Consider the following 13,254-nt stretch of genomic DNA (forward strand, 5'->3'; position numbering starts at 1 on the left):
ATATAGGAATAGATCTCTCTGTGTGTAATGACTCTATATAATACAATATATGTGTTTCACTTTTTGTATTAAATTACTGAAATAAATTAACTTTTTGAGGGTATTCTAATGTATTGAGATGCTCTTGTATATGACAGAGTTAACTGGAAAACTGAATGACATGGTTTATATAAGTGCTTATCTTTACCACAGCAATAAAAGGTTATATTTTAAGTAGCTTTATTACTTATATAACCGAATGACATACATTATCTTGTATAAGATTACTTATACTATAATCATTAATTAAATATAGCTACATTTCCTTTAAAGGAATTTTGCCACCAATATCTTAGACTAATAATAAAAACCATAATTGCATGTTTTTTAAAAAATCGCTTCTGTGCTGAGTTAATGTTATAAATGTCCTGCTGCTGTTCACTGTGTAATGGCCGTGTCTAATGCTGCATCCTTGCCTCTCCCCTCTTGCAGGGAAGTGCATTGACTCACTGCCGCGGCCGGGTCCCTCGCTGCCCGGCTTCCCTGCTCGCTCCTCCACTTGGGTTCCTCTGCCGCCCACCTCCAACAATCTGTGCGTGCGTCACAGGACCTCCGGGAGCACTCCTAGGTAGTGTGCATACGCCGCTGCCCCTCTCTTGAAGGGCCAGCGCTCCACTCCCAGTTGCCTGTTCAGCACTATAGATTCTTTTATGCAGTTTGTTCTGGCTATTCCGTTGTCAGGTCAACCGTTCCGTCTGGTCCTGTTCCTACACTTCCTCCACCACCATTCACTGACTTCTTAACACATTTTGGGTTCAGTCTTTCCACAGTTTGTCGATGAACATAATGTTTCCCATCAGACCCAAATAAATTAAACTAGCTTTCATCACTAAAATGAACTGTGGACCACTTCTCCTCTGTCCACACAGCATGCTCCTCACCAAAGGTGAGTCTAGCCTTTTGATTCTTTCTGCTAATGAGAGGTTTGGTCACTGCAGAGTGGGCTTGCACTCCAAATGCTCTTAAACATTGTGACATTGTATGACGAGACAGATCCCCACCCTGTTCAGTGCTGAACTGGCAAGCAATTTCAGCTGCAGTGTTGAAACGATTACCCATGGAGATTCTCTACATTATCCTGTCCTCTCTTGCATTTGTCTTTCGAGGGCGACTTTGAGGGACTTCAAATTGGGAACTCGGATGACCTCCTGGAGTCACTGCAGACACACTGCTTGCTTACTGAATACTCACCTGTCTCTGGTGATGCTGTCCCCGATGCTGTCCTCGGCGCTGCTGTCCTCGGTGGTGCTGTCCCTGGCGATGCTGTCCCCGGCGATGCTCCTGCTTCCAGGCCCGAGTTTCAGTGAATATTCAATGAGTATAATGATTGGGGGTCAGAAGCAGGAGGCAACAGCGCCGAAGAAAACAGCGCTGGATACAGGTGAATATATAAAAAACCTTTTTTTTTCACAGACATGTATTTTCTCCAGTACACGTCACACTGATGTCCCATGGATCACATCAGTGTGTGATCCATGTGACACCCGTGATGGCGGAGAAAAAATGGACATGTCTCTGTGTGTGTGCAGGACCACGCAGGGTCACACGGTACGTGTGAAAACACGGACGTGTGTGTAACTCCAGAGAATAACTTGGGTACGTGTGGCATCCGTGATAACAACGCATGTCACACATACCTAAAACACGGACGTCTGAAACCGGCCTAATGCGGGCGTCACACGAGGCGATCTATCATGCGATAGGTCGTCGGGGTCACGGTTTTCGTGACGCACATTCGGCTTCATTGGCGACGTCGTCCCATGTGACACCTACGAGCGATCGCAAATTAGTGACAAATCGTGTATCGTGTACTCGTCGTTTATTTTTAAAAAATCGTTTATTTTACTTAGCGCTGGTTGTTCATCGTACCCGGGGTAGCACACATCGCAGTGTGTGACACCCCGGGAATGATGAACACAGCTTATCTGCGTCCCGCGACTCCCGCCGGCTATGCGGAAGGAAGGAGGTGGGCGGGATGTTTACATTGGCCGGCCGCTGTGTGATGTCGCTGTGACGCAGAACGTCCCACCCCCTTCCCCGCCCACAGCGACGTCGCTCATCACGTAAGTACGTGTGACGGGGGTTAAACGACTTTGTGCGACACGGGCAGCGATTTGCCCATGACGCACAAACGACGGGGGCAAGTACGATCGCACATGCGATCGCTTGATATATCGCATTGTGTGACGCCCATATAAGTGCTATGATGCGTAGCCAGTCATGAGTAACCATGGGAAGCAATTAAATCAGTATGGTGAGTCCCAATAAAAATTCAGGTCAAGCAATGAAGAACGTGGTTTATCATTAACGCGTTTCAAAGCCACTTTCACTCCTTCCTCAGGACAACTAGACATCATACCATATGTAATGTCCTGAGGAAGGTGTCAGAGTGACTTCGAAATGTGTTGACATTAAAGCACTTTCTTGATTCCTTGCCCTGGTTATTTATTGTAACTCAACAGCGCAGATTGAATCCGCTTCCCATGGTTATTTCTCCCCTCCGCGATTATACTTGGATCAGACCATATTCCCATGTGATTTTTTTCTAGGGAAAGCCATTCATAAAGTGGTGATAATTCACTGTCTATTAACTAATGTTAGAGAATAGAGTGGGCGGCTGAGGCAATGGATGTGGGTCATCACACTCCAATACGTTTGACACCTCATTAGCTGTTCACTTCAAATCACTTTTTCAATAGGGAAATAATGCATTGGCAACATAAGACATTGATTAACTTCTGTTTTCTACAGCTACATGCACAAGTATTTAGATTGTGAATGGGAAGTTACTGATAGGTTTTTTTAAGCAATGTCTTCTTGTAAGGAGGCTGAAATGTGAAACTCCAACTTATTTGCAGAAAATGGGCTGCTTAAATATCATGGGTGACAGATAACTCTGTGGTGTCCGGCTGCAGAAGTTCGCTGTGTTTAGCTGCACAAACACTGCTACTTGAAATTCCATTCTTTCCTCCTTGTGTCGCGGGCGGGGAGGAGGGTGTTAGCACACTACGCTCACCCCCTTCTGCTCGGGTCCGGCGGTTGCTGCTCAGTGGTGGCTCGAGCTGTAGGCCGGATCCCGGGGGTTCTCGAGCGGCACTCCTCGCCCGTGAGTGAAAGGGGTTTGTTGGGTGTGGGGATTGTTTATTGTCCGTGACGCCACCCACGGTTGTGGTGATTTCACCACCGCTGCTCTATACGGGGGTCCCGGGGATGGTGATGCGGAGCAGCCAGGTGTTGTGTTGCCCCTCCGTGGGTAGGGGTTGGTGATCCCGGGGCCCAGTGATGGCTTGGGAGGTGCAGGGCCTGGTGGGCGCAGGGACGCGGGGGCAGCGCTGTGCCTTGCGGCACTGTGGTACTCACTCAGCCTGAGACGTTGACACAGTTTTTACGGTAAACCAAACGGCTGGTAAGACGGTCCCACGGATGGCTGCAATTGCTCTCCCAGTAGGTGACGGTGATGTCCCTCTTCCTTGCACCTTTGTGTACTTGTTGGTTGCGATGGGTCCCCACCGGTAACCCGCCCCCCGGCTTCAAGCTGGGCCGGAGGAGCTCTACTCTTTGCCCGCAGGCGCTGGCCCTCAGAAACTGGTGCCTTGGCGGTGGCGGTGTCTCTCTTACACTGGCTGGGCTGTTGCCTTCAATCGGGACTTGGTTGTTGGGGGATCTACGTCCCCTTCACTGACGGATTCGGCAAATTATGGCGACTCCAAGCCTTGCCGGGGTCCGAGAGGCCCCTGCCCTGGTGCTGACTGTCCTTCGGAACACTGCTCCAGACCACCGGGCACACAGCCTACGGGGTCCTTCCAGGAACTTCCAAACGGTCCCCCTCCAGACAGTCACCGCCGTTGCTGACCTTGCTGACCTGTCCTGCACACAGCTGGACTACTTCAGGCTTTGCACACTCTTTCTGTTCTGTCGCCACTCTTGCTTTCCTCCTTTACTACTTGTCTTTCTTCACTTTCACTTAGCTGTTTACTTTAGCCCTGTCTAGGCTACTCCTCCACTCCTTCCACTTCCTCCTCCCTGACTAGACTCTGTTGTTTACTCAAGCTTGTCCCTGAGCTGACTGCCTGGTTTCTCCCGCCTCCAGAGCTGTGATCTCCTCGGTGGGCGGAGCCAACCGCCTGGCCCACCCCCTGGTGTGAATCATCAGCATCTGGAGGAAGGCAACAAGGATTTTTGGTTAGCTTAGATGTTCCTACCTGGGATGTAGGGTGTGGTGGTGTGTGACCTGTGTCCCCTGGCTTGCCCAGGGCGACACATTCCCCCTTAGCAAAATGCAGACCGTCCGTGGGCTGCCGTCCAACACCGGATTTATTTTTCTGTAAAAGATAACATAATAATAATATAACATATTTACATTTTTAATAACTCTTCCCAAAACGGGAGGCACATTTCTTTAACGTTGCATAACGGTTTACGGTTACGGTTTCCGCTCTCTCCCACCCAAGTAACCTGGCCCTGATGCTGCCCCTAAAGCCCAGGCAGCACCCCTTGACCCACAGTCCAGCACACGGTACCCGAGCGGGATCTGTCCTTCCCTCCAGAGGGTAGCCACCGGTTCCTTTGGTGGCTGGGCCCCAGCCTGCTCTGCTGAGGGCCCTCCCTCCAACCTGCCTCTCCGGAGGCGGCATTGCGGAAAACGGTAACTGCAAACAACATATTTACAAGCCACTTAACGTTTGTGGTTGCCCTGCAAGTTCACGGGCTTGTCCATGGATAGTTCCCATGCAAAAACTTTTTAAACGGTCCCTACGGGGACAACGGTGTCGGCTCCAGCCGGTTGCAATCACAAACAAATCAGGTAACTTCTTCGGTAATTTCACTTATCATTCTTTCAATCAAACAAAGTGGTGGTCCCAACGGGGACGGTGTAACGGGCATCCGCTGCTCTACTCGTACCTTTCTGCTGAGGCGGACCCGTCCTCTGCCACCAGCACATCAAACATGCACTGACATGTCTGCGGTGACAGGGGTACCCGGTACCCATTTCCACCGGTACGCGGGGTGTGGACAACCACGGGGCCTCCTACACAGCGGGAACGCTCGCTTGCCTCTTCAAACTCAACAGCGGACCCGAGGCTGGGGTAGGAGTCATCACCTCTTGTTCCTGCGTCAGGCGGGTTGCCGCCAGCTGTCGCAGCCTCCTGGCCTCCAGCATCCAACATTTCAGCCCCTTCTGTGGTAGCACGGAGCAGCAGATTAGGCGAGCTTACACTGAGGCGCCCCATAAGTAACGGCAACTTACTTCCAGGAACTTCCAAACGGTCCCCCTCCAGACAGTCACCGCCGTTGCTGACCTTGCTGACCTGTCCTGCACACAGCTGGACTACTTCAGGCTTTGCACACTCTTTCTGTTCTGTCGCCACTCTTGCTTTCCTCCTTTACTACTTGTCTTTCTTCACTTTCACTTAGCTGTTTACTTTAGCCCTGTCTAGGCTACTCCTCCACTCCTTCCACTTCCTCCTCCCTGACTAGACTCTGTTGTTTACTCAAGCTCGTCCCTGAGCTGACTGCCTGGTTTCTCCCGCCTCCAGAGCTGTGATCTCCTCGGTGGGCGGAGCCAACCGCCTGGCCCACCCCCTGGTGTGAATCATCAGCCTCTGGAGGAAGGCAACAAGGATTTTTGGTTAGCTTAGATGTTCCTACCTGGGATGTAGGGTGTGGTGGTGTGTGACCTGTGTCCCCTGGCTTGCCCAGGGCGACACACTTGGTGTGAATGGAGTTCTATGTATGTTCCCTGCTAGGGCTAACGCTTTCCCTTTTAGACCCTGCAGATATCTTGGCAGTTCAGCTGCAAATCTTTATCCACACTCCCTGTGTCTATATATACACCTCTTTTTCCCTTTGGTTTGTTGTCGGTGATAGAGTTTACTCCTATGCTTTCCAGATTGCAAGCAGTTGGCTTGAAATCTCCTGTTGTAATACGTTGTTGTATGTTGCTTTCATTCTCCCAAAGTCATCTTGCAGATAAGTTGTCTGTTTGCATTCCTCTGTTTGTTTTCCCTGTGTGTTCTTTAGATCTTAGAGGGGTTGACTAGTGCTCATCCCTTCTAGTAACTTCCCAAGGCCTATTTCAGGGTCAACCAGGGCCTAGATATTCTGATACAGGTGCAGAATCTATCTTGGGACATCATGGGAGCAATGGGCCAGCTGTAGGTTTTACCAGGGGTCACCATCTTCACTTTTGCCTAGAGACAGGGTGTCCCACTCCCCCTCTTTTGCAGTTTGTCTGGAATTCCCCCAAACCAAGCGTGACCTGCAAGACGGAACTTAGAGGGTAGGGGGGTACTACTCTACATGCTGAGATCCCCTAACCTAGGAGTTTAGGCTTGACTTTTTCTAGAATAATTGTGGGACTGGCCACTCTTTTATTAAATAAAAATGGCAGCCCCAGATTGGTGATAGGTACTCTTTTAATCTGGGATATACAGTGCCTTGAAAAAATATTCATACTCTGAAGTTTTCCACATTTTTTTCACATTACACCCACAAACATAAATGTATTTTATTGGAATATTATGTGATATACCAACAATTGACTACAATAACGCAGCAAGTGACTAAATCAGTCGTGGTTAAGGCTGTATAAATCTAAAGACAGGTTTTCATTAAATTCTTAATAGAGAAATACAGTATATGCAAGTCAGATAAAAAAAAAGTCACCTTGTTATTGTGAGCAGTTAGAGCGGTTGTCCAGAACTATTTTTTTTTTTTACTATGGGCCTAAGACCTCATTCACACACCAGTATGTTTGAGCAGTAATTGTATGCCAAAACAAGGAGCGCCTCAAAAACACAGAACAGGGGTCAATCTTTCAATTATATTTTTTCTCTATAAGTTCCACTCCTGGTTTTGGCAAATAAACACGGTTTAAAAAATACTGACGTGTGAATAAGGCCTAAGAATTGACAGGCAGGTAGTTGCTAACTAATTGCTCCTGACAGCTTCTGCTGACGCCACGTTGACAGGGCAGACAGCAGTATCTCTCCAACTCTGTTTCTTAACGAGGCGTGACTGCCTAACGGTGGGGAAGCCGGCATGACGTTAGAAATCATGCCATATCAACAGATTAGCCTGAAAGATGAATATCTGCTTTGTTGATGTCAGCAGTAGAACTTCCGGCAGGAGGCTTCCGTGACTGCTCTGAGCAGGCGCCGGGTAGACCAGGCAGGTAGTTAGCAATTACCTGCCTATTAGTTCTTTGACCCATGGTAAAAAAATTAAAAAATATTACCGGACAACCGGTAATCCGTTCTACATACAATAAATTAGTATTGTTGTGTTTAATTTCACACACTGATTATTAATTTTTTTTGTGTTCTTATTGTTTTTTCCATGGCTACAAAAACCATATTACAAGGGGATTGTAAAAAGAAATTACGTCTCGAAATTACAAAGAAGAAAATAAGACCTACTAAATGGTACCGAAAGTGATGCTATTGAAATTGAGCAGCGTTTTCCTCTTTTTCATGCTACAACTTTTAATCCTTTTCACAATGTTCTACAAAAAAGAAACTCCTGCCTTAGATACGGATTTAGAGGAGTACGTGACTATAGTTGGCTCAAGTGAACCAACTCCCATTATATTGCTTTGGACCTATCCCTATAATTACACATTTCCTCTTAATCGATGCCCAAAAGAGTTCGATGGATCTGGCTGTTTCTATACTGCAGATCGTAACATGTATTCATCAGCAAATGCTGTTGTAATCCACCACAGAGATGTGCGCCATTCTAAAGAACAACTACCTCAAGAACCAAGACCACCTAATCAGTACTGGATTTGGTTTAGCAATGAACCTCCAAGTCATTGTCCGAACCTTTCATTTATGGACAATATTATCAACCTTACAATGTCCTACAGGGCTGACTCTGACATTTTTAGTCCTTATGGTTGGATAGTAAAGAACCACGAGACAGTAAAGTATAATATCCCCAAGAAGACAAAGCTGGTGGCCTGGGCAATAAGTAATTGGAAGCCAAAATCTGAAAGAGTACAGTATTATGAACAGCTAAAGAACCATTTACACGTTGATATATATGGAAAGAGGCATCTTCCACTTCCAAAAAATAGACAAATAGAAACACTCTCAGCTTACAAATTTTACTTTGCTTTTGAGAATTCCATCCACGAAGACTATATTACAGAAAAATTCTGGTATACTGCACTTTTCTCAGGATGTGTTCCTGTTGTGTTGGGTCCACCGCGAGCCAATTATGAGCGGTTCATCCCTGGAGACGCCTTCATTCATGTTGATGACTATTCAAGTCCCAAGGAATTGGCTTCTTATCTTCTAAGCCTAGACAAAGATGAAGAGAAGTACAAGCAATATTTCAACTGGAGGAAAAGATATAATCTGCGGAAAAAGGACATAACTTTGATGGTGCATTATTGTAAAATCTGTAAGGCTCTACAACATACTCCATTATACAGAACCATACCAAGCATTGAAGCATGGTTCAAATAACAGCGTTCTACAAACTAGATATAAGTAATGATCTTTACTTCTCAAAAATACATAAAGGGTTTTAAATAACACTCTAGAAGCTCAAACAGATAGTGACCAAATCCATAAATTAAGCTTGCCACTTACACACAAGACTCCGCTCATACATTCTTTTTTTCCACTTAAGAGCTATACATCAGGAGTATTCTCCAATCTATAATTCTGACATTTCCTATGAACCCAACGTATGCTGAAAAAGTGTCTTTTTGCCAAAAAGTCAACTCGTATGCATGAGCACACTTTTGTATGACATGTAGAAAAGTGAATTCTAAAAGAAACACATTACCATTACCCTATCAATTGCGGCCCTATAAAATCAATCTAACAAATAGACTGTTTTTTCTCCAATGTTTGAATGGTTTTCTAACATTTAAATAAAGATGAGTAATGTTTTTTAAATTTGTGTTTTTCAAAGTTACTGAATGTTGTCCGGAAATGTCATTCACAATGGAATCTGTCACGATTCACCTTTGGCTCTGCTCCTTGCAAAGCCATTGGGTTTTGTCTATTGCTCAGTTGTTTGTATTCTCCAGGCCCTTGCTGATGGGTGGAGCTTGTTTGGTGCCTTGTTTTGGTAGTTGCCTTGCTTTGTCTTTGGGCTGTTTCCAACGGAACTTCACCAGTGATAGTTCCTACTCTGCAGTGTGCGCTTATAGTTCCCATGAGTTTGTTCTGATCCTCGTCCCACTATCCCAACTCCTCTCCCTGTCCACCACTCCGTCTGCCTTGTCTGTGCTCCCTGACTTCCTGACCCTCCGCATGTATTGTTCCCTCAGTCCCACTTTCCCCCTTCTGTACTGATGTTTCCCTTCAGCTTCAGACCACGGCTTGCTCTGTGACCACTGCTCTGCTCCCCATCTGTATCTGACATTACCTCCCGGCTACCAACCTTGGGCAGTTCCGGTCTCCACCCACATGCAGCCAGCCATAAACAGATCACCTCGAAGGCCGGTGAGTGGGGATTTTCTTTTTTTTTGGTGCACACTACATCCGATCACGCTATTGTTACCTCCAGTGTGAGACAATCAAACACTGTAAGCAGCTCGCACTGGGCTGAGCACCGAGCGTTCCCGAGCACAGCAATGCTCGTGTGAGTGGTTTGCATACGTAAAACACCCAAACTCTGTTTTATTTTTTGTAAACTCTGTGTTTGGTACGAACACCGGCCACCAAACTTCGGGTTCGCTCATCTATACTCCCAAACCGTCTATATTGGCATGCAGGTCATAGAACGTTGAATAATATGATACCTTGATATTTGCAATCCGATATCTTATTGCATTAAAAATCTACATTTTTCTTAACCCATTCAAAACAAAGTAATTTTGTTTTGGTGTTTTCATTTTTTCCTCCCCGTCTTCATGAACCCATAACTTTTTTTTATTTTTCTATCCACATAGACAATGAGGGCTTGTTTTTTGAGGGACTGGATGTACTTTTGAATGACACCATTCATATTACCACATAGTGTACTATAAACGAGGGAACATTTTCAAATGTGGGGAAACTGTGAAAAAAAAAACACAATTCTGATATTTTTTTGGGAATTGTTTTTACAGTGTACATTTTGTGGTAAAAATGATATAGGAATGTAATACTCCTCATCAGTGTGATAATGGTGATACCAAACATATCCAGCTTTTATTATTTTAGTGGTGAAAAAAAATCAGAAACTTATAAAACAAATTTGGGGGGCTGTGTTGCCATTTTTCAAGACTTGTAACATTGTTATTTTTCAGTCGATGGAGCCGTATGATGACTTGTCTTTTGTGGCGCGAAGTTACATTTTTACTGATACCATTTTGGCCTAGATATGACATTTGGATCGCTTGTTACAGCTTTTTTTGTTGTGTTAAGCCCACTTTACACGCTTCAATATATCTCACAATCCGTCGTTGGGGTCAAGTTGTAAGTGACGCACATCCGGCATCATTTGTGAGGTATCTGCGTGTGACATCTAAGTGCGATCAGGATTGAACGCAAAACCGTTGATCGCAAACACATCGTATCATTCTCTAGAATTGAGCGTTTTGTTGCACGAACCTAGTGAATTGTAACGTCTGACATCCCTCATACGATTTTGGTGTCTGATGCTATGTGCGCAGGTGTGCGCTCTGCACCGCAGCTTAAAAAAGGTCTGCTTCAGAGCGCAGCTAAAAAGCTGCGTTCTGAAGCACCTCACAATGTCTGTCATTCACTAATCTCTGTCAGTCGGTCACTATCTCTGTCCCTCTCTCTCTGTCCATGTCAGTCTATCCCTCTTACCCCCTCTCTCATGCTCACCGATCTCCGATCCCCGGCGCGGCACTGCACGGCATTCACACTGCTCCGGCGGCTTTTACTATTTTGAAAAAGCCGGCCGCCCATTAAACAATCCCGTATTCCCTGCTTTCCCCGCCCACCGGCGCCTATGATTGGTTACAGTGAGACACGCCCCCACGCTGAGTGACAGGTGTCACACTGCACCCAATCACAGCAGCCGGTGGGCGTGTCTATACTGTGCAGTGAAATAAATAATTAAATAATTTAAAAAAACGGCGTGCAGTCCCCCCCAATTTTAAAACCAGCCAGATAAAGCCATACGGCTGAAGGCTGGTATTCTCAGGATGGGGAGCTCCACGTTATGGGGAGCCCCCCACTCTAACAATATCAGTCAGCAGCCGCCCAGAATTGCCGCATACATTAGATGCGACAGATCTGGGACTGTACCCGGCTCTTCCCGATTTGCCCTGGTGCGTTGGTAAATCGGGGTAATAAGGAGTTATTCGCAGCCCATAGCTGCCAATAAGTCCTAGATTAATCATTGCAGGCGTCTCCCCGAGAAACCTTCCATGATTAATCTGTAAATTACAGTAAATAAACACACACACATGAAAAAATCCTTTATTAGAAATAAAAAACACAAACATATACCCTGGTTAACCACTTTAATCAGCCCAAAAAAGCCCTCCATGTCCGGCGGAATCCAGGATGCTCCAGCGTCGCTTCCAGCGCTGCTGCATGGAGGTGACCGGAGCTGCAGCAGACACAGCCGCTCCTGTCACCTCCACGCAGCTAATGAAGACAGCCGCGCAATCAGCTGAGCTGTCACTGAGGTTACCCGCTGTCACTGTATACAGCGGTGGCCGCGGGTAACCTCAGTGACAGCTCAGCTGATCGCGCGGCTGTCTTCAGTTTCTGCGTGGAGGTGACAGGAGCGGCGGTGTCTTCAGCAGCTCCGGTCACCTCCATGCAGCAGAGCTGGAAGCGACGCTGGAGCATCCTGGATTCCGCCGGACATGGAGGGCTTTTTTGGGCTGATTAAAGTGGTTAACCAGGGTATATGTTTGTGTTTTTTATTTCTAATAAAGGATTTTTTCGGGTGTGTGTGTGTTTATTTACTGTAACCTACAGATTAATCATGGAAGGTATCTCGTGGAGACGCCTGACATGATTAATCTAGGATTTATTGGCAGCTATGGGCTGCCAATAACTCCTTATTACCCTGATTTGCCAACGCACCAGGGCAAATCGGGAAGAGCCGGGTACAGTCCCAGAACTGTCGTATATAATGTATGCGGCAATTCTGGGCGGCTGCTGACTGATATTGTTAGGCTGGGGGGCTCACCATAACGTGGAGCTCCCCATCCTGAGAATACCAGCCTTCAGCCGTATGGCTTTATCTGGCTGGTTTTAAAATTGGGGGGGACCGCACGCCGTTTTTTTTTATTATTTATTTATTTCACTGCACAGTATAGACACGCCCACCGGTGGCTGTGATTGGGTGCAGTGTGACACCTGTCACTCAGCGTGGGGGCGTGTCTCACTGTAACCAATCATAGGCGCCTGTGGGCGGGGAAAGCAGGGAATACGAGATTGTTTAATGGGCGGCCGGCTTTTTCAAAATAGTAAAAGCCGCCGGAACAGTGTGACCACCATGTAGCGCCGCGCCGGGGATCGGGGATCAGTGAGTATGAGAGAGGGCTGCTCAATTCAATTACTCAGGAGTTTAGCGGTCACCGGTGAGCCCTTCACAGGTGACCACTAATCAGGGCGCGACACAGACAGAGCCGCAGCATGACAATGAAGTCGGGTGAAGTTCACCCGAGTTCATTCTGATCGTGCGGCTCTGTCTGTGTCTGCTGTCATCTGCCATTCAGCTCTGCTACATGGCTGTCTGTGTCTGCTGTTAGCGGCCATGTAGCAGAGCTGAATGGCAGATAACATAGTAAAAACGCATCCCTACACATTACACACGCTTGTCAAGTCAATAAATAAAAAAAAAAAAAAAGGGTGCCCAATGCATACGTCACAGAACACATGATCTAAAGGATCGCACACAAACTTGATCAATTTAACATAGACTACTAACGCACGTGTGACAGCAAATGAACGACCAACGTGCAATCTCATAATATCCCGTATGCAACCTGGGCGTGTCACATCGCAAATGCGATTGTATAACTAATTGCAACGTGTAAAGCAGGCTTTAGAGCTACCCAATAAATGCAATTTTGGCATTCTTCAATATTTTTTGTTACTGGTTTTACCAATTGGGTTAATTATTATTAAATTTTCACAGATCAGACTTTTCTGAAAGCAGTGATACAACATATTTGTATTTTTTTTTACATTTTTTATTATCTTTCTTTTTAATGAGGCAACAAGGGAGAGATTTGAACTTTCTTTTTCTATTCATTTTCTAAAACTTTTTTCTACATTTAAC

At 46.2% G+C, this 13,254-nt stretch overlaps 1 protein-coding gene across 1 annotated transcript; it reads left to right on the top strand.

Annotated features, from left to right (window-relative positions):
* Positions 1-7,460: 7,460 nt before the first annotated feature.
* LOC142254943 (3-galactosyl-N-acetylglucosaminide 4-alpha-L-fucosyltransferase FUT3-like) lies at positions 7,461-8,929 on the top strand. The gene has a single exon (XM_075326315.1). The coding sequence runs from the start codon at positions 7,461-7,463 to the stop codon at positions 8,508-8,510; it is 1,050 nt and encodes a 349-aa protein (XP_075182430.1). The 3' UTR covers positions 8,511-8,929.
* The last annotated feature ends 4,325 nt before the right edge of the window (positions 8,930-13,254 follow it).

Source organism: Anomaloglossus baeobatrachus, chromosome 10 (genome assembly GCF_048569485.1).
Source record: "Anomaloglossus baeobatrachus isolate aAnoBae1 chromosome 10, aAnoBae1.hap1, whole genome shotgun sequence".
NCBI lineage: Eukaryota > Metazoa > Chordata > Amphibia > Anura > Aromobatidae > Anomaloglossus > Anomaloglossus baeobatrachus.

What these genes read in the sequence shown, in the direction of transcription:
- LOC142254943 (XM_075326315.1), top strand. Translation starts at nt 7,461, where the DNA reads ATGGTACCGAAAGTGATGCTATTGAAATTGAGCAGCGTTTTCCTCTTT.